General features: G+C 41.3%; 1 protein-coding gene across 1 annotated transcript in view; it reads right to left on the bottom strand.

Moving 5' to 3' along the window:
• itfg1 (integrin alpha FG-GAP repeat containing 1) overlaps positions 1-22,101 on the bottom strand; it is a 160,607-nt gene that overhangs the window by 93,172 nt on the left and 45,334 nt on the right. Inside the window, exons 8-9 of the mRNA XM_079340390.1 lie at positions 21,075-21,156; positions 6,446-6,540 (exon numbers count right to left, since the gene is read on the bottom strand). Of these exons, the coding sequence (XP_079196516.1) occupies positions 6,446-6,540; positions 21,075-21,156 (177 nt within the window). The remainder of the gene's footprint in view (positions 1-6,445; positions 6,541-21,074; positions 21,157-22,101) is intronic.

Raw genomic sequence — 22,101 nt, 5'->3', positions numbered from 1 at the left:
CAGGGCCGTGTCTATTAATAGTGTTTTTCTATATAAAAACAAGGCAGGTCAGCGTTGTCAGTGCTCAGCGAAATGACCTCTGCATCAGCTCTGACTTGTCGCTGCAATCAACGTAATCAGTAAAAAAACTGTTTAGCTGTTTGAACACCACCTTGATCATTAATGTCGTCTTACCTTTACCAACCAATCAAATCAAAAACGGGGTAGACTTCCAACACTAACTTTGGTATCAACAATAGCTGAGGAGAAATAAATCTTTTTCCATGCACTCTTGCACCCGGACTCGTTTTATGAAGGTTGGATTTGATTTGGAGAATGAAACGATTCTTTTACGTTTTTATGTTTTAAACAAAAGCAAATAAAATAGCAGCACAGGGAGCAATACTTTACCAAGTGAAGCAGAAGTGCCGCAAGACAACTTTTATAGCAGAGCAGGAGGAAGCACTGATGAGAAGAACTCTTAAATTGGAGCTATAGGCACTACCAGCCCAAAGAACACCGTTAGCAAACACAGGCTCTAATACGGTTTTAAAATCTGGAAATTCACATTTGACGAAGATCAATAAATGCTTTTATCAGAGGAGAATGTATACTTGCCATATAGGGAGGAAAGTGTGCTACTAAAGGAGACGCACAATAATATATTAAATTATCTAAAGAGTGCATTGTTCGCTACATAATGAATTAAAACTTGCTTTCACACAATCTAAAAGCTTGGAGACATATTAAGTAGAAGGTGCAAAAATCCTTTTGCACAATCCACAAAGCCAGTCAACTCTTGACTGTTTCTTTTTATTGCAAACAGAGTCAGGGGAGATGGCCTGTACCCACACAGTCACCATTTATGGTCACTCTCTCATTGATGCTGAGTGAACAGTGTGACAGGAAGCTGTGTCAGCCTGTGCTCAGCACCTACGTCCCTCTACAAGTCTTTCACAACTCAACAGCACTTAAACCTCCTGCTTTTATTCACAGTGTCAATATGTTGAACTATACTGAATATTTTATCAGCTTTTAGGTATGCATACAAACCTTCATGGTTTCTAGGATGGATGGAAGAGAGACGATCAATCCAGCTCTTCACATCACCATGAACTGTATTTAGTCACACAGGGCTGAGTCTTCCATGCTGTCGAGATATCGGAGAGAAATACCTTTTTTTTTTTTTTTTAGCAAACTTGCTGCATCCTCAATAAAACATCACGTCTTGGCGCAGATGGCGGTTAATTTGCTCCCCATGCCCAAGGTGGGCCCAGGTTCGACTCCACTCTGTCAATCCTTCCCCACATGTCATTCCCCTCTCTCTCTCTCCCTGATACTCTCTCCCCTGTCCTATCATAGAAAAGGCACACAAAGTCCAAATATGATCCCTAAAAAAACCGTGTGGACGAGTGGATAACATGCACTTGGTGAATTTTATATCCATGAAAGACTCTGAACTTAACCATCATCATTTAAAAATATACATTAGTTTGAGCAGAGTAGTAAATATACACCGGGAGTGAGGGGAAATAAGTACGCACAACTACATACACAGTGAGTGCACCATGCATTAATTGAAGATATTACACAGCTGTGTTAAATAATTGATTCTGATTGCCCAATTACACATAGTCTGCTATTGCTCGATTGCAGACCGTTGCTATGAGGGGAAGGCTGTTGCTATGGACCCGCCTCTAATACCAGACTCTTGAGGGCTAACTGTAATCATGTTAATTGTCAGATAGAAGTCTGGTTAATTTGACTTTGGATAATTTATCGTTGAAAAAAGGAGATGTTTAAAATGTAGCTTACGCTTTTCAAAAGTTGTATAAGCAAGTCTTTAAGGCTGTCTTCATTGTATTTTGACTGGGAAAGTCGACTTTTAAAGCCATTTAATGAAGGTTTGAAAATAATTCCTGCTATTTACCCCAAAAGAGAAATAAGCCAGGCTCTTGAACGAACCCAATCATGCCAGCAATTCTCTGACGATCAAGAGGTCTTTCCACTGTGATAATGAAAACAGATCCAAGTCGCATTCTGTTTGCTTTCCTTCGCTATAATTTGCTTGACAGGTGTAACACCCACGGTCATGCAATGACATTGTTCTCTGCAGAAATATCCAATTGTGTCACAGAATGTGGGAGCAAGATACGGGTGATCTAAAGAACAATAAATGTGATCAGTGTGTGTCTGCGAGGACCCAGAATGAAGCAGAGAGATTGTTGAAGCCCCCCGTGGTTTCCTTCAATATGGGTTGCTGCAGGCCTGGAGCTGCTACAGAGGTAGAGGCAGAGCTGTGGCTGAGACCGCAGGAAGGAAGGACTGAATCGCTGTTTGGAGATGAACTACAGGCACACATTAGTTTCTCCTCAGCAGGGCTTCCATTCACACCCGGAGGCTTCTCATCATGTCTTTGGCTGTATACATCTCCTCAGTGTTATACACTCCCCAGTCTTATTTCAACTTGTACTCCTTTTTCTCTCTGATGGTATTGATTCTCTTAAAGATGGAAAAAAAGATGCTTTTTGTGATGCTCTGATACCTTTTTTCCTTCCTTGATTGTATGAAATCCAATACCTACTGTAACTTAAATTTAGAAAATCTGCCAGAACTGACCCCCCCCCCCCACAAAGAAATTAGATAATACATATTATAAGACTATTTTACTTTGTACCTGGATGCAACATCTCTCTCCCACTTCCCTCATGAGATGACAGATCATATTTTTTGCTGAGAAGCATGAAACTGCATTTTTCAGAGTATAACTGGTATGAATTAATCATAAAGGAGATGTCTTTGAAAAGAAGTCCATGCCCAGGACAACGTCTTATCGCTTAATTAAAACATAATGTCTCAATATATTTAACTTGATTCAATAACTTATTCAATCCAAAATTCAAGGGACCTCATTTGGGGTTGGAAATTCCTGATTCTTAAGACGAGTTTAGTCGACATGACCCAAGTCATGGTAGGAGTCGAGTTTCGAAAATCTGAGGCCCAGAAATGACCCGTGACCTAACCAAACATCTTGGGGCCAGGGGTTCAGTCATTGAAGAGGTTAATAACACTGCAAGCTAGCAACTGGCCAATGGTGGCATTATCAACAGTCCTGTTTTTTGGGTGTATTCTGGACAGATGTCTGTTAAAGCTTGATGTATTCTCTGTGTCACCAATGGTTCTTTTACATATATACATACATGTCAAACTCATTGCACTGCTCTTGCAAGCATGTAAATATCTTTGAAAGCAAAATTCACAATTTGTTGAACCTCTTTAGGCATCCGTCTCAGACATCAGCCTCTTTTCCATCTTCAACATTCCTTCCTTCATTGTTTTATTTTTACTTTTTTTTTTCTGTCAACGTCAGTGGGCAGAAACCTCTGAGGGAAACATCTGCTGAGTGGTTTACCATGCTACACAGCCACCTAAACACAGGCACACACACACTAACACGCTTCTGAAGATTGGATATAATACTGGCTAACAGATGATGCAGATAGACAGGCTGCATGTATGTTTTTGTGTGAGTTTTAAAAGGACATCATTATGACACTAAATTATTAGCAGTGCTTAATCAAGGCATGAGCTGAACAAGTGGCTAGTTTCCTCCTCACTCCGCCTGTCTCTCAAACACACAGCGACACAGAACTAATCGTGTTCACTTCAGCCATCAGTGCAGAGAAGTCCTCCCATCCTCCTCCTCCTCCTCTCCTTCCTTCATCACTCCTCCTTTCACTTCCTTCATCAATCTGTTCTTTTTTTTTTTTTGCATTGCTGACAGGCTAACAAAAGAAAGCATGTCCACAGGGAGCGTGCATCTGTGTCTATGCATGTGTGTGCCTTTTGTGTGCACATGTGCGAGTCGGTATGGGGGCGGACATGCAGATAAGCTTGTAATATTTCTATTTTGGACTGTGAAAAAGTGGAAGCTGGTTCCGTGGTGAGAGAGGAAGGGAGAAAAAGGAGGGACGCTTCCTGCCAAATGGTACGGCGTTGAAGCAAAAGAAGCACACAAGATGGTACGTAGGTGGAGGTGGTGTGTTTGTGTGTTCATACAAGTGTAGGAGCAACTGTGAGGGAAAATTTATGTGCACATGTATTGTGTGTGTGTGTGTGTGTGTGTGTGTGTGTGTGTGTACATTAATCAGATGGGACTGCATGTGTGTGAGCATATCTATTACCTCTCTCCGGCATGCCTGTGCACACAAAGTGACACCCGCTGAAGCAGCCTGATGTCTTTCGAAGCTAAGAGCCCCCTAACCAACAGCGAACAGCGTGCTTAATGCCATCCTGAAATAGAAAAACCCTTGTGCTCTCGCTTTCATTGGAGCCACTGCTGGGGTGGATTTCCTCCCAAGAAGAGATCAAATAAGAAGTCAAGAAGAACTTAAAGGAGAGCAGAATGGGCACCATCAAGGTTGTCTTCACCACAAGAAACACAGCCTTGGTTATTTCTTCAAACTGTCTGCTTACTGGTGACTTCTCTGGACTTAACAGGGCTTATGGTTAATTTGTCCACAGATGCAGATACAATCTTTAAGCAGTCAAGAACAATGGTTGGGTCAATAGGTGTTAAAAGGAGGCCTACATTTAAAGGTACATGTGCAATTTATTTATTTCAACTGATTAGGCAATGATTTTCTACCATAGCCTATAACCATGACACTTCCCTATCCTGAGCTCTCGTACTTTTAGATCTTTAAATTTATTGTAAGACGTTTTTAACTGGTTTGGAAACACTATTAATCTGATTATTATTATTATAATTTCCTTATTGATGTAATGTAACCCGCAGTGCCTGTTAAATGTTGAATCTCAGCTTTATCGCTACCACCTGCTAGTAGCCGGTTGGTAGTGCTTGTTAACAGGCCTGCTCTCCCAGCTCTATGTAACCAAGCACAGCAAACAGATGGCATCTCGTAGGAGCAGTGCAGGTAAGCAGACATGTTGAGCAGAGTTATTTAAAATAATCGCTATTTTATTACTGAGGAATGTGGTTAACTGTTTCAAATAGCAAACACATACAGTGCTTAGCTTTGACAGATACACCTTGTGCAACTTTGACCGAGTGTTTAACATTTAAACAGGTATTTCTCTGCATTAAAATGTTTATATATGGAGGGAAAAAGCTGTACTTATGTAGTGCTTATACACAGTTCTGACCACTTACATTTCATGGCAAGTCCATTGGGAGCAATTTGGGGTTCAGTGTCTTGCCCAAGAATGTGGACAGCAGGAGCTGGGGATCAAACCTCTAACCTTTCGACTGAGTGACGATAGACTAAATATGAATCATAAAAACAAACCAGACCACTAGCACAAACGTACAACGTCTATCAGTTCATACACTGCCTGTCGCGGTGTCAAAATCCAAAAGAGCGATTTAAAGGCAACAGATAAAAAGAATCTGTGTTTACATTTTCTCCAGAACAGTTCTGCAGTGAGCAAAAATGTAAAAGGAAGTACACACACACACACACACACACACACACACACAGACACACACACACACACACACACACACACACACACACACACACACACACACACACACACACACACACACACACACACACACACACACACACACACACACACACACACACACACACACACACACACACAGGATCAAAGAGCAGCAAACAGACTCCTTTGTCCAGAAGAACCAGCGCACTGAAAGTTCCTCTGAGCTGCTGATAAGTTGTAGGATTATTGCATTCTTCTTTTGCATGTTTGGTCTGTTATTTTGTGTCTTTTTGATCTGTCATTTGCAGAGTGTTCACATCACGTTTATTTTTGTATCAATATTTTTTAGAATGCAAGTTTTACTTCTGCATTATGAATCGACACAAACATTTGCCTGATGACAGTCATTTGACATGTCGCAGTGCGCTTGCACCTGACAGCTAGCATACTCCGGTACGCTGGTTTGATACATCTGTCAAACTCAACACTTACACTGTTATCTTCTGGCTAACAACGTTTCATTAACTCTGAGGAAGTAAGTGTAAAATGAATTGATAAAAATGAGTAAAAAACAGAAATAGTGTTATACTTGCGTGAAATGGGATATGAAACCATACACTCACTGTAACTATGCATGCAAAGATGTGATCAATAGATTCATGACAGAGTCTTGTGGAAACTGTCCAAAGTGTTTATGTTTTTTTGTAAGAAACCAAAGAGATTTCATTCAATATTGAGTTAGTAACTCAGCCATGGTGATGACTACTACATGGTGATAACTAGTCAAAGGGACATCTGTCCACTCTTATGGTTTGGCTGATTTTAACAGAAGGTTAGTGCAGAAAGCAGATTTGTTTTTATAAAGAAAGACTTTGAGTAAAGTTCATCGAAGAATGATTAATTCAAAAAAAGAAGTGGTTTACTGAGTAGGAAACGAGCTAATCTATCATAATCACTTCTAACACACTGTCAGTATGGTCACATGTGTGCACCGTACCGTCTTGGAGCCTGGCTTTGCCAGGTAGATGGCACTGCGTTTACAGGCTTGATCCAAACACACGGGGAGGAGGTGGTCCTGGGAGCCATCACCATCTGCAGGGAGAGACAGAAAGAACAACAGAAAGAATCAGATTATGAAGCAGCAACGCAGCGAGAGGAGTGATCCTTTGTTTTCCAAAACTGTGCTTTTTTGAAAAAATATTTTTACTCTGTCAAAATGCCACAGATTTGTTCTGCAGGCATCTTTGAGCACAGAGCAGAATCTGGGGAAAAAAAGCCATTTTATTTTTCCATGTGTGAGCTGGCTCACAGGAACACCTGCTTCTTTCCTGCAAAAAAAAAAACGCACATCCAGGCAGCCCTCAGTCATCTCTTTCATGCATTTTAATAATGTCAGCTAGCTTAAGGTACTGTGCTCTCGACTGATTCTCAGCACGGTGAATTATGTTCATCATAATGCAATGCAGAGTTTCAATTAAGTACTAATGAGGGACAGAACATCCTGAATCTAAACAACAGTCTTCAAAGGACACACACACACACACACACACACACACACACACACACACACACACACACACACACACACACACACACACACACACACACACACACACACACACACACACACACGACAGGACCATAGCTTATGATGTATTATAGAATCAAAGAACCTTTACCAAATTGACATCAGCTGAACAAGACACCACTGTTCTCTGCTTGTTTTAATTTTTCGGAAACATTAACGTTGACTTTGAAACCTTTTAAGCCAAACTGGTCAGCAGATGAAAACATTGTACGTGCTGAAAGGAAAGCAGAGACTTTGTTTCGAAGTATGAAACTGGTCCAACTGCACAGTTCTGAGCAACAGAGTGGTGCACAGATCCACTAAAGTGTGACCATGAACAAAAGGCCCATCTGGAACACACACTTGACATAGAGCCTGTATAAATTTGGCTTAAATAGTCAAATGGGATATTTTATGTCAAAGTAGGGAGTGTGAAAAATCTCAATGAATACGTGGATTCTGTGGTTGGAAAAACTAGTTCATGAAAAGAAAATGCCGACACCATTTATAAAGACTGGTATTGTTTTAGATGATTAAGATTGGCATCTAGACTTCCCAACATCAGACCATTCAACAATCATGCAGCCGTGAACATAATGTTTGAGCCATCCAGAGTCAGAATCAGAGGAGGCACAGTCGATGCCAGTGTTGTTCAATCTCTACTAAGTTTCAACTTATGATGCAAAACAGCAACAGCTTTACCAGTTAGCATACACCACCAATCAGGAGGCTGGGATTTATCCAACCTGTGGCTCCTTCTCCGCATGCCATGCCCAAGTGTCCCTGGATGAACCTACAAGACATCTAAGAGGTCACTAAGACCCCTTGTTACGTCTAAGCCACACCCACTTACTCGGCTGTGTAATTTATTTTCCAAATTACAGGCTGTACAGATTTTTACGTTTTCTTTTGACAGGACCGAGACATATTGACATATTTATTACCACCATTTGCATTACTGTACCTGCATGTTCCAGAATACAGTTCTCTGAAAATAATATTTTTAAAACATCAATATCTGATATGTTGTTGTGTGCAATGTTTTTCAAATCTGGCTGCATCATAAATTCACTGCACTCACACGCTGTGTTCAGGGGTGGGCACGTAAATTGACTGGAGGCATAAAGAGGTGTAACTGCTTCCAGGTTTCTCATCGCACAGTTTATCTGAATCCTTTTCAACAGGGCGAGTGCAACACTCCCAAACAGATGTTGTGCCATGTGGAGGGGGAGAAGTGAATGACACTGATGATGAATGACAGTACAAAGCAGGGAGGAGGAGAAACTGAATGTGGCTGTCAGCGCAGTTACTTCGCCAGAGGCAGAAAAGAGAGTGAAAATGTGAGAGGATAAGGAGCTAGGAGGCAGAAGATGAAAAGTCAACAAGCCCTTTAATTAACTGTTACTATACAGTATATGTTGAAGATCATATCAGAAAAATGTCGTTGTAGTTTCTTCCTCAGTAAGATTAATGTACTTCCACTGAACCTATATGAAGAATGCAGAGACAAAACAGGACTCAAAACACGGGTCAAATCTTGACGTGGGTGACTGGTTATAAGAGGGAAGCATAAAGATGGTAGATTGAGTTATACTTTTAAAATACAGCTTCTTTTTTGTTTCCTTTTAATCAGTGTGGACAAACAAAAATAGCACGGGAGGACTGTTGGTGAGATAATGAAGACATCTCTTTAAGTGATTAAACTTCAAATCATTCACTTATGCTGCGTCTATTTCCAAAGTTGAGGATCCCATTAAGACTTAAATGTCCAATAGTGTTTTAGTGAAGACCACACGAACTGAGAACAAATCAAACCCAGGACCAGAGCACTCCAAGACCCAGAAAAGACCAAGACTTTTAGGGATCGAGTCAAGACCATGAATATCAATAACAAATAATCATCTTGTGTGCAGCCGGTGTGTCCCTCACTTAGAGCGTAACACTGGGATAAAAATCTAACTACAAATGAATTGAAGTTATTTGTATTTGTAAGTTATTATTATTTTTCCTTCTAATCCCAGTGATGATGTTGGGTAAAAGTCTTTCAGTGGCCGTCTTGACTGGTCTTGATTTAAAAGCAGGAATCCGATTTGATTCCGAGTGTTTGAGACCTTCCAGCCATCATCAAAATGTATCATGTACTAAATGTTGCCATCTCAAATAACCAGAGCTTGAATTGATGTCATTAACTGCTCACTTTGTTCAGCCAGAATTAAAAAAAACAACAAAAAAACAAGAGAGATGAATGTGCAACAGTGTATAATGTAAGCACATCCTCCGCCTTAAAGGTGGGAGCACCTGAGAGCGAATCAGAAAATACATATTTAAGCATTCCCAAAATTGTCATCTATCTAATACAAAAAAATGCCTTTTGGGAAATGGAGGATTCAGTGTTACTGGAGCAAGACCAGCATGCCATATTGCTTTTTAAAAATATCTGATCTGTCTCCAGACAGTCCTAAAACTTTTCGGCTTTACAAGAACAAATTCTAGCAAACTCTTACAACTCAGCAAAATTCAAAATGGAGGACGAGTTTAGCAGACATCCTGAAAGACTACAGCAGTTCTGTAAACTAACATTCGGATATGGACAGTGGTTTCTAAACTCTTAATGTGATGAAAAGAAACTTTGACTATGACTCTTATTTGCTGTGCCGACCGACACACACATGTGCAGCTGGCGAGGTACATTAAGGAGAGACAAGAGAAGAAAGTGGGCCACAAAATGAGAGCTGATTCAGTCCTATGGAGGTTTTCAGTTGGCGTTCTGTCTCCCACTCACCGACAGTTCTACGGCACACACATCATGTTCCCTCCCTCTGTCCCACCTGTCCTTTCCTCCATGAATACCTTCTTTCATCTATCTTTTCATCTGTCTCTCTTCTATTCCCGTTATGCTCTCCTTCCCCCCCCATCTCCTCTATCTTCCTCTTCTTCTCGCTCACTCAGTCCTCAGTATTCTCAGTCTCTTTCTCTCCTCTTTATTCATCATCATTCTCTCCCTCCCTCTTGCTTTTCATCTCTCCCCTCCTGCTGATGTACGTGGTGTGATGGAGATTGGCTGAGAGACTCGCAGGAGGAGGAAACTGCAGGTGTGGGTTAAAACAGAGAGAGAGGGCGGGGAGGACGGAGCCCAGGATATGTAGAGAGAGAGAGAGAGAGAGAGAGAAAGAGAGAGAGAGAGAGAGAGAGAGAGAGAGAGAGAGAGAAAGAGAGAGAGAGAGAATGAAAACGGGTTAGGACAACAACGTGAGAAAAGAGGGAGAGGAAATACAGAGTCTTCAGAAATACACTGTGACACATTGGCATTCATGGAGTTCAACGCAGCGCCAATAATAATGCAAATCATAAGACACACAGGCACATAGTGGGAGGCTGGCTGAAGCCTGTGTCTTATTACTAACCCTATGGGCTGTGTGTGTCTGTATCCAGAATATTGTGTGTGCTGTAAGGTGTGTGTGTGTGTGTGTGTGTGTGTGTGTGTGTGTGTGTGTGTGTGTGTGTCTATACGGGATATGATTTCTAAGATTTCTAACCCAGGAAGTATTTCTCTCGACACATTATTACTTCCACCAAAAGTCCAAAAGTCTCGACAACAGAACAAATCCTCCTGATGAATCTTTAACTACACACAGTACACAACTACAAGTCTGAATCCAAAAGATTGAATCTACATGCAGTAACTATTTCATATGTGTCAAATTCTGCAGGAAAAAACAAACAACAGTGTGTTCTCAGCAGGTTGTTTTGATTCTCATTTATTCGCCAGTTCCAACAGAAGAAGTCTTTAAGCCAGGACACAAAGTATTTAGCCATGTTTGTTTCTAAATTCAGAAAGTCTTAGATCCTAAACTCACAAAAAAATGGTTTGAAACAATAAAAACCAGTGCTTTTAGAATTTAGCAGGCTTTACTGTGATTGTTACCTGATTCTGTCTTTTTTAAAGTTGCAGCATAATTCCCATTAAGAATGATGTCTGATCACATGTGACAATCATCAGCTGTAAAAAGATTAGATCTCAGACTGATTCAGAGAAGTGGCCTGACAATAGAAACATTCTGTTGTTCAGTAAAAGGTGATGAACTAAATGCCTTTGCTATTTAAGTCATTGTGAGCATCCAGCATACAAATACAGCCAAAGTATTAAATGCATGAATTAATAAAAGCTCTGTAGATTACACTTTGTGAACATTTACATTTGACATGTAACAACTCTAATAACTGGTTTATGTATAAAACATATTAAAGATTAACTGCCTAATAATATCATAGTTTCAGTGTGAATAACGTAAAGGTCACTATGTGAAGATCAGAACAATCCAGTGGAAACAAGACAAATGATCAGATGAACTTAAAGGTGAATGCTGATCAAACATATGAGGTCATGTTACACATTGTAGCCTCTTCAGGTTCCCTGGGTGCAGACGGAGCACTGAGGGAAGGCTACTTTCAAAATCATCTAGTTTTCGAAAATTACCAAGTCTGCCTTTAAGTTATCAAAAACTTGTGGAAAAGATTTATAACGTCTAAGATGGTCACTCAACAGGAGAGTTACTGTGCATGTACTTGCATCACCGTTTGACACTCTGGAGAGGGATGACACTGTTCGTGTAGTACAATTCTTTTTGACTGATGAATAAATGTAGTAAAAGTGTCTGCGATAAATCAGGTGAAACTGAGTCACTGGATAAGATCATATCAGCCGATATTATCGACCCTCCGATGAATCGGTTGGGCTCTAATTGTATATTTTGAATTCACTGAATAAAAGTCACAAACACTGTTATCTTATTGAGCAAGGGATGTTAATGAGCCCTCCTTTTCAAGACAACAGAGATCTCCGACAACCTTCTCTTACTCTGCCCGCGTCCTGGGAGCTAATAATTGATTGCCTATTCAATACACAACATTGGGCAACACAATAACACTGGAAAATGTATTCAAAAATAAAGAGCTAATTATGGTGAAGATCACTGTGGGTGGGCCCCTTTAATTAAGAGAACAACTTCTGCATAATTATTGGGTGAGGGAAAAAAAGAGACGCAGCTTTTACCTTCAATGAAAATGAAGGACACTTTTATGTCAGATGTTCTGTAAAATTTGCATCCAATTGCATATTAAAATGTGCAAATGAATGTCTGATTTGAAAACTGTAAACCCAGCAGACTCAGTCATTTGCATAAAGACTGGTGCGAGGGATTTCACAAAACAGCGCTTGATTAGGAGGGTTTAGTTTGCCTATTGCCACATTTTTACTTCCTAAGTATAGTCCAGGGAAAGGTGCAGAAACTCCGATCTCTAATCTCGCACAAGTCTTCTTCAGACAGCTGACTCTTACACTGACTTGCCAAGCTGCTGTCCAGTAAATCTGTTTCACTGGTACACCAGTTTCTGCAGGACTCTCAGAGCGAGGGAGAAAGTGTTGGAGAATGTGAGGTTGAAAAAGCACAGCGACTAAGAAAGCACCGTGCACTATATGACAAGACAGCCAGTGAAAGAGACAGAGACATACAATGGGAACTGAAGGTATAAAGAAATAGTGTGTAAGGTGCGGTGTGGTCGAGGATAGAATGAGACACACAGAGAAGGAGAAGACGAGAGGTTGGATGTAACAAAAGATAATAAGATGAGTGGAGAATAAATGCCTGAGGGGAGAGGAGAGAGAAATAGGCTCTTCTGTTAACATGCTGCGCGCACACACACCTAAGCACACACACACACACGTCATGATGACAGCCTTTCGGATTTTAAATATCACTTCCAAACACATTCCTGTCTCGATGTCTCGGAGAAAAAAAAAAAAAAAAAAAACTCTCCCTGTCTCAGTGAGCCACGGGTCGCAGAGCAGCCTCTCTCCATCCTACCTGCAGTCAAGCTGGATGACACACTTGCATGCGCGACTTCGTTGTGCTTTACCTAATGATGAATTATGCATCGGCCACTGTCACTTTGAAAAATACAATTACCTCAGTGATAAGGCAGATGGGCCTGTTTTGTCTGGCATATGCTGTGCATCTTTAACCAGGCTGCGCTGCAAAAAGAAAAAAGAAAAAACAAACCCAAAAACAAACGTTGGCACACAAGCGTAGGTGTGTGGAAGATTCCCGTTTGCATTGATTCACATACAAACACGCATGTGCACGTAAACATGAGCGCACACACCTCAAGTTCACCCAGTGAACGCTGTCTTCGAATGCAACTCACACATGTGACTTTCAGCCAATCGAGAAAGAGGAGGCTGTTTACCAAAATTCTGTCATGATCCCATCATGGCAGGTCCCTCCTTCCCCGTTGTGTGTTGTTTGTATTCCCTGTCTGTGATCCTCATGTTTCTTTCCCCTGTTAGTCTCTGTGTGTGGCTGTAGGCGTGGCTACCTGGGTGCAGGCTGCACCAGGTGTATCTCATCTCCTCATCAACCCTGGCTGTACTTAAACCTGGATTTCCTCTGCCTCGGCGCCAGATCGTTGCGTCTTACCAGTGTGGTAGTTGTGTTTTGTGGATCACGGCCTTTTGTATTTTTATCTAGCTTGGTTAAGCTGTTTTACTAACTCCTCTGTGCTTCCCCACTTCAGATCGTTGTTGTTCTTGGATTCGTGTGTGTTACTTCACTACCTGCTCACTGCCTGCTAATACTACTCAGGAGGAACTTCACCACGGGATTGGAAACTCACGCCACGCTCAGACCGAGTGTTCACCTCACCTTTGGGATCCCTGGATGCATCACCCCCTCCCCCTCACTGTCACTTACTTGGTCATTAAATTTGCTTGAACCTGGTTTGCGAGTTGTGCTTTTGGGTCCAATCCAGCAGGAGATCGTAACAAATTCCCCGTTAATCTACGTCTTCACTTGGACTGGTTCCTTTGATGGAAACTTCATCATGAGTTAGGATGATGCATAGCTCATTACTAATGATGAGGCAGAGGCCTGAATAAAAAATCATTCTAATTAGATAGAATTACAGAAATTGACTTTCTTCTCCCAGCAATGACTGGTTGTACTAATTTCAGTTTAGTTCATGTTACGGTACAATGTGCGACATTCAGAAAATAAAAACCTCAAACTTCAGATATACCCGATGTAAATATATCATCGAGGTTTGTTGTTTTTAGATTCGGCTTGTTTTATGTTTCGCGAAGAAGCTCAAAAATGTTTCTTAATGTTTTTCTTGAGTGGAACCCGTCCCTCTACAACCGTTAATCCTGAACCACCTGAGGGAAGAGCAACAACCCCGCCTAACGGTACAACAGAGGGAGAAACAAGAGACCTTTCAAACGGAAGAGAAATACGTTCTATGGCCCAAATAAACAAACGCATAACAACCAAATCAACATCCAGATGGCATCTGTTGATCACAGATCTTTATAAGCATTCATCTGCTGCTGTCTCGGCCTCACCTGGATCACTACTGTACAGCAGGTTTCAGACTGGGCCACATCAGAACACATAGATAAGATGTATAACCACTGCACAGATCCCGCTGTGGAACAAATGACTGCTGTATCTTCACTTAAATGGAAAGAAATGCTGCGCACATGAGCACAGCAGCAAGTGTGTGAATAATTCAAATTTCAGACGCGCAGACAGAATTGGTCAAGATCACGTGTTTATTAGCATCCTGCGCGTTTAACATCATGAAATAACAAAGGTCATACAGCATACGTGAGCTTATTAATGTCGCTGTTGTCATTTTATGTTAATATGCATGCAGAATAAATTATTTAAGGGACAGAGAAGAAGAACAAGACAGGGACTGGATGTGGAGGAGGGCTGACATAAACCAAGATGTCGAGAAATAAGTAGGGAGGGACAGATGAGGAAAGGTGGAAGTAAATCAACAGAGTGAAAATTGACAGCATGATGGGTGATGAAAGGAAGTCCTACTCCAGATCACACCAGGGATGTGAAGCTGCTCAGTCAAACTACTCACTCTGCTCTTCTTTCCCTTCAGTCTCAGCCATCTCCTCCTCCTCCTCCTCCTCCCTCTTGATGTCACATACCTCGGCATATCTTTGTATTTCATCCCCTGTTCTATCTCACTTCATGTCATCTTTGAAGTGTGCCATTACCCTTCACACTTTGATTCATCTCCAGTCCATCTCCCCTCCTTACTCGGCCTCCCTGTGGTCATTTCATTCAGGGTTTCACTGCAGAGCCCACATGTGCTCTTTAATTAGCCGGGGAGAAGGCGGTCAGATGGCCACACGCAGATATATGAACAGAGAATGATGAGAATGAAAAAACAGATGCATTCGGAGGACAATTTTAGAAAGGTAGTCGATGAAGAACTGATTTACATGTGACTACAGGCACATCAGCAACTATTCAATGTAAGCTATTAAAAAGGGGTAAATGTATTTCGGAAGTCTCGAAAAGTGAAATAAATACATTAAACTGGAGAAATAACTTAGCCTCAACTACAGTTTGTTTTCAGCTCCACTATTTTCTGTAAATTATGTGAAGTGCAAAGTCCAAAGCCAGACTGAATATTCGGCCCGCTGATAATATATCAGGTGACAAACGTACTGTAGCTAAAGAAAGATATCATCAGCCGATATATCGGAAAATCTGAATTTTTTTTTCTTCACCCAAAAATCAGTTGGGCTTTTTTGCAAAGTATCTCAATAGTCCCTACAGTGCCCTGTGTACTGTTGTATTGTGAGGTCTTTGTCATTCACAGCCCAATCGTCTGCAACATGCATCTTTGTAGCGTCATGGACGCTCTTTAGAATGAATTGATTTTAAACCTAAGCTGGGCCCGACCATAACAACGTGTTTATATTCAGTAGTTTCTAAACTTTAGACTCGCATGATGGTGTTTTATTCATTCAAACGGAGCCCGTCTTTGTCTTCAAACTAAGGTACAACATTAAAGAAAGAACACAGCCTACTTCAGGCTGAAATCTGTCAACATGAACAAACATTTACAGTCTTTTACCTACAGAGAGAGTGCAGATTTTTCTCCTGGTTCAAGTACATTTTTCATCCGAGCTGATCTCCACTGACTCATACTGAGTCTTACATTCAGCCCCATTGATTTTATAGCAAACAAAAAGCCCGCTCCTGTTCTCACAGAGCAGTTCTTTCTATCTGTGTGAAAATATGAGAGTGTAAAGGTACGGAAAAAGAAATAGCTTGAGTATTATATTATGTGTACAATGGATCAGGTCACCTTTTCCACTTTTTCTTGGGTTACATATTATGCTAACCCGATTGTAAAACAATACCGAAAAGATATTTAAAGGGGGGGAAGGCTATAGTCCTTCAGTCCAGCTTCAAATCCGACCTGTGGCTCCTCTTCCCCCCCATGTCATTTCTCACTCGCTCTCTCTACCTTATTTCTGACTCTATCCACTGTCCTGTCTCTCCAATAAAAGAAAACTAGAGCTCAAATATAAATCTTTAGACAAGACGACTAAATATTGTAATCTTCACTAAAATATTGAAGTACAAAAAGACAAAAGTTTGAGAGGGTGATTATGGGTCATTGTGGAGTTCTCCTCCTACACCGACAGAACAAAGACACCAGAAGCCGTTTGGAAGAATAACACAAGGAGGAGAAGGAAAACGAGTGTGAAAAGCGAGTAAGCCGTAGATAGCAGATACACAGTAGATCAAGAGAAGTAAAGATAGACAGCGACAGGCGAGGAGTGAAGCAGACAAAACGGAACCAAAAAGAAAAGAGATGTTACATCCTGCAAGGCATCTCTCTCCGGAATTTGGCAGATTATTAGAAGCGTGACCCTCAGAGGCTTCAATCCCCAGCTAACGAGGGCAACGTCTGGAAGTGACACTTCCGAGCCGAAGGGAGGAGGAGGGGTAAAAAAAAAAAAAAAAAGAGGAATAGATTAAGTTTTTCCTCAAGATTAGTGATTTAAAAAAAAAAAAGTCAACCCTCCCAGAGAGGATGAATTAAGCACACACACTCAGCAGCAAATGACACAGCAGCACACTTCCCCATGGCATACACAGACCCGTACAGTAACAGAAAGGTCATTTTTCATACATTATTGCCAGTTTGGGGAAGCTGAAGTTCGCTCAATATTTGATGGACACCCCGAGCTGTGATGAGATTAACAGATTAATCTTGCCAATAAGGATGTGTGTTTGACGCTCCCCGTGTGTGTTTGTGTGAGAGCTCCTGTGCACGAGTGCCACGCGAGCCCAAAGGTTAATTAAACATGCGTCAAACTTGAAACGGCAAACAACGGCACGTAGCTCCAACTGAGTGAGGAGGTCACACAGGCAAAAGTTAAACGAAGGTGCAAAAAACATAACGTCAAAAATGATGTCAAAATGAAAACCAACACAAAGCACGACAGCTACAAACCAGGAAACCCTGACAGCTTCTTTTGATATATCAGATTTATATGAAGAAACATCTTTTAACGTACAGATAAATATCTGAAGTTCTGAATCACTCATTAGTTAAGATGCATTATCTGGTCTTTCCTTGTCAGAATCCTATGATTCAGAGGAAGTTGTGCACTCTCCATTTCCAGTTGTCATGAATCAATACAGCTGTAGGAGTACAGAATCAATACATGAGAAGTCTTTCCTGTGGAATTCACACTTGATCCTGAACAGAGTTATTTTACATTCACTAAAGAAACTTTTTTGGAGGAGAGCTGAGTCATGGAGTCATCAGTGAGCTTGTACTACACCTGTTTGGAGAGATTTCTTTAGCATAGTTTGTATTGACGAGGGCTGGGACGAAATATCAATACGGGAATGAATCGATGTCCTGACTCGTGTGACATAATTATTGTATGGTTGGTGCAGAATATTGATTATGGAATACATAAAACAACAAAGAATGTGGACTTCGTGCCTATTTGACTCACCTGTCACGACTTCATGACTCCTCACAGCAGCGTCTTGGACAGGATCGAGGTTCATGTGAACGGAAGTTAATTGGAGGTGCAAAAGAAGGAGAAGAAGAAAAAGGAGCCGCATAATGTCGAACAGCCGTTTGAAGGCGTAACGTGATGGAGCGTGTCAGAGGTCAAACTGACACCAAACGGCAATTCATAATTATCCTTCACTTTAAATGGTCAAAGCTTGTATAGCGCTTTTCTAGCCTTCTGACGACTCAAAGCATTTTTACGCTGAAGATCGAACCTACACATTCACACACTGATGGCTGCTACTGTACGTAAAACAGGGCTCTCCACCCTTTTTTAGGATGAGAGCTGCTTTCAAAAAATAAAACAAGTCGCAAGCTACTTGTTCTTCCCCTTATTTCTGTTCTGTTTTTGCAGTGTATATTAGCACATTTTAATTTTGTTAAATGCTTACCTTTAATGACATTTCTGACACTGCATCCTGTCCACCAGAGCATTATAATCTGGTTAGATAGATCGAGAGTTTTCGTGAGTAGATACAGTTTGCAATGAGTGATGTTTCGTTCATGCATAGGGTAGATTCTTTCTCTTTTCTTTTCTTATATTTTGGATTTGCTTGGCGAGCTACTTATTGAGGGCCTGTGAGCTACCGGTAGCTCGCGAGCCCCGATGGAGACCCCTGACGTAAAGTGACCATCAGAAGTAACTACTCCTTTTGTGGCCGACGTAGGAGCCAGGGGATCGTCCCTTTGATTTGCACCTTGGGACAAATAAAGTTTTTTATCTAATTTAATTAAATTGAACCTCCGACCTTCCCACTAAGAGACGACAGACTCACAGATACTGTGATGTGTATTTGATTGTTTTTACATGTTAAGGTTGTCTTACTTCAATGTTTCCTCCCAAACGAACAAAAGTAAAGAAATCCCATACTGCAAGTTATGTCACGTCTTAGAATCAGACACAGAGCCGTCCTATGTGCAGAAGAAGCTCCGTCCTAACTTTGAAAGTGTGCTTCACGCCGCCTCTGCTATAAAAGAGAAAATGATATGATACGGTATTTTCATGAAGCACTGCAAACAATGAATCTGCTCACAGCTGAGTGAAGAAAATCTGCTCAAATTGTGCGTGTGCGGTTCAACTGAAGTGAACTGGGATCTTTGTAAGAAGTTTGGACAGTCCTGACCTTTGAGGAGATCTAGAGCAGGTAAGTTAAAGCATGGACAAGCTGTCATTTCTTGTTTGCCGTGTTGAAGCCATCACTTCCACTTAACAATCGTCAGTTTGACAACAAGTGTTCAACACACACCACACCGTGGGACATTTATGACACAAGAGTTGATGTTCCTAATATGTGTATTTATCAAGTTCGCTCACTGACAGCTTTGACGACTGATTCTCAGCAGTTTGGATTTCAGATAAAGAGAGTCCTCCTTGAAGTCCAGCACGTATATCCACTGGATATTCCTTTAGCTCTTCTGTGATACTGCTGTGTTATCACTCAGTCTTTACAACAGGAGGCCCATCACTACTACCCATCAACGCTTTCTTATTTTGTAAGGATTATTTTTGGGCTCTTCTAGCCTTTATTTTAGAGAGATGAAAGGAGAGAGAGAGAGAGAGAGAGAGAGAGAGAGAGAGAGAGAGAGAGAGAGAGAGAGAGAGAGAGAGAGAGAGAGAGAGAAAGAGAGAGAAAGAGAGAGAAAGAGAGAGAGAGAGAGAGAGAGAGCATGAAATGGCATGCTGGAAAGGAGCGACAGGTCGGAACTCAGGCCGCCTGCTTGGAGGACTAAAGCCTCTTTAACCATCAGACTTCGGGGCCCCGACGGTCTCTACTTTTAAAACTACTACTTCTCTACTTTTGTCTCCATTCAAAGCACATGAAGAATTACTCACTGCTGTGTGTGTGTGTGTGTGTGTGTGTGTGTGTGTGTGAGAGAGAGAGTATGTAATCCTTTACAGCATGTGAAGGTTTGATATTTGAGCTGATGTCATTTGGGTGCTTGACGCACATCCTTCATGATTTGATTTCTAATTCACCTTCATTCTTGTGTTTCTGTGTTTTTACCCTCAAAGGGAGCCACACTGATCTTCTCTGGGATAAAACATGCTTCATAAATAAAAAAGCTTTTGCTCTTCATGACTCGTACCGGCGTTACTTTTCTTTCTTTCCGTTGTATTAGTTAATGCAGAACAATGTACAAGCAACACAACAATTAAATACAACATTTCACTGAAACTGGAGAAATTCAAAGTTCCATTTTTGAGGTTATAGAAATTCTGATAACGGCAACCACTGTTCATCAAAAGTCTGTTGACATCTGGATGAAAATCAGAACTCTGAACACACACTCAGATTCTCAGCCCAATCAGTCTTCTGTTGTTGCCACCACATTAGCTGCATTACAGCAGCACACAGTTTAGTGCTTTGTCCAGAGAAACAGCTGAGGAGATGTGGAGGAGGAAGAATATTTCTCACTTTTTAATCCAGATTTTCCCAAATGTAACCTGCCTGTTACATTATTGTACCGCTTATCAACATGATGTTTACTGTCTAAACTCAAAGAAGAAGCCGAACAACACTCCTGAAGCCGGGCTGAGGTGGTCGCTCTGACAATAGTGACCAAGGGCCACTGTGTGGCACACACGCTGCCGCCTGGAGATTAGAGAAATGTAAAGCTCAGCTGAACAATGAATACTACGGGCCAAGATTGTTTAAGGGGATAAGCTGTTCACAAAACTCTGGCTCAATGTAGACGAGTGTGTGTGTGCTAGGTTTGCGTGTGTCGGTGTGTATGCGTTTGTGAGTGTGTGTGAGATAAGCCTCTGAGCTAAGTGTGTGAGTGGGGTGTGTGTGTGTTCATATGAAAAGAAAGTTATGTGATGAGAGGGCTGTAGTGAAAATGCCACAGCCAGAGAAAGACCACACAGTCCTATTTAGAAGCTTTTGGAGCAAAACAGCATGAATTCAGAGGGAGCTTAAAGACTCGCAGAGGAATGGATCTGACACACACGCCCACACACACACTGATAAAGTACGGGACACAGCATTTTGAGTCAACTCAGGCCCAGTAACAACAACCTCTTTCTAAAAGCGTAGCCATTGCATTCACACACTGAATCCCAGTGTTTCTGGTTTCTACATTTTCTTTCAAAAACACAAAGTGTTTGCCATGCTGTGTGTAACTTTACTGAACTCAAAATGATTATTCTCACCGAAGTCGACGAAGGACGACTGTCCAACAATCTTGTGTGGCGGATCTTCTGGAAAGAGGTCGGCTCTGACAAAGCTTCCATCCTGGGAGATCGACCATCGACAGACAGAGAGAGAGAGAGAAAGGAGAGAGAGAGAGAGAGAGAGAGAGAGAGAGAGAGAGAAAAACAACAATTATGCAGGTTTGTCAAAGTCATAAAACCATCTACAGCCATGAAAAACAATGACTGTGTCTTGAATACACAGTATAAAAACTGACCCAGAGATATGCTGATATTGTCTTGAAATCTCACTGCGATGAGATTTCAAGACAATATCAGCATATGACTATCGGTATCAGCTAACTCATCACAGATAGGAGCCGATGTTCAATTAAAAAAAATAAAAAATACTCGCAGAGGAATGGAGTGTGTGTGTGTGACTAGATTTATCCACCATTCAAATAGCATTACGTTTGAATTACACTGTCAGTTCTCCTTCAGTCTCCGAGCGCTTCATTCGATTCTAACGAGCGTCATCACACGCCAGAGTGTGGACCGCTAACACATGTACACCAGCAGTCACTTTCCAGTCGAGTCACCATCTTGTCCTCATTATAATTCTTTTCTACATTGATAACTGTACTTGAGGGATCAACACAATTAAACTGTACATCTTTATGTTTCTATCTCTACAGATGGAAGATCGACCTGAGGAAGATACCTGCCAATAGATGGGTATCAGATTGTTTCTCTTCCTAATGTCGATCACTGACAGTCTCAAAAATGTGCCGATGCAGTTGGCTTACAAAGTTACATGAATAAAGTGTTATGAATCATCAGTGCCATGTATTGATCAAGGCAAAAACTCTGCTGCTTATGTTCATGATGCTTTTATTATTGCACAGTTAAATGAAGTATCCATTAACCTGTCCAGTATTTTCTCACTCATCCTCATAATTGACTCACTAAACGGTGTAAAATGCCCCTTTGCAATCTCCCAGGACATCCGTCACCTGCTCTCCGAATTGCTTTGACGGTGCGCCCAACA

The sequence above is a fragment of the Symphodus melops genome, assembly GCF_947650265.1.
Source record: "Symphodus melops genome assembly, chromosome: 3".
Taxonomy (NCBI): Eukaryota; Metazoa; Chordata; class Actinopteri; order Labriformes; family Labridae; genus Symphodus; species Symphodus melops.
Note: the sequence above shows the minus strand (reverse complement) of the source record. Positions and strands in the feature narration are given on the sequence as shown.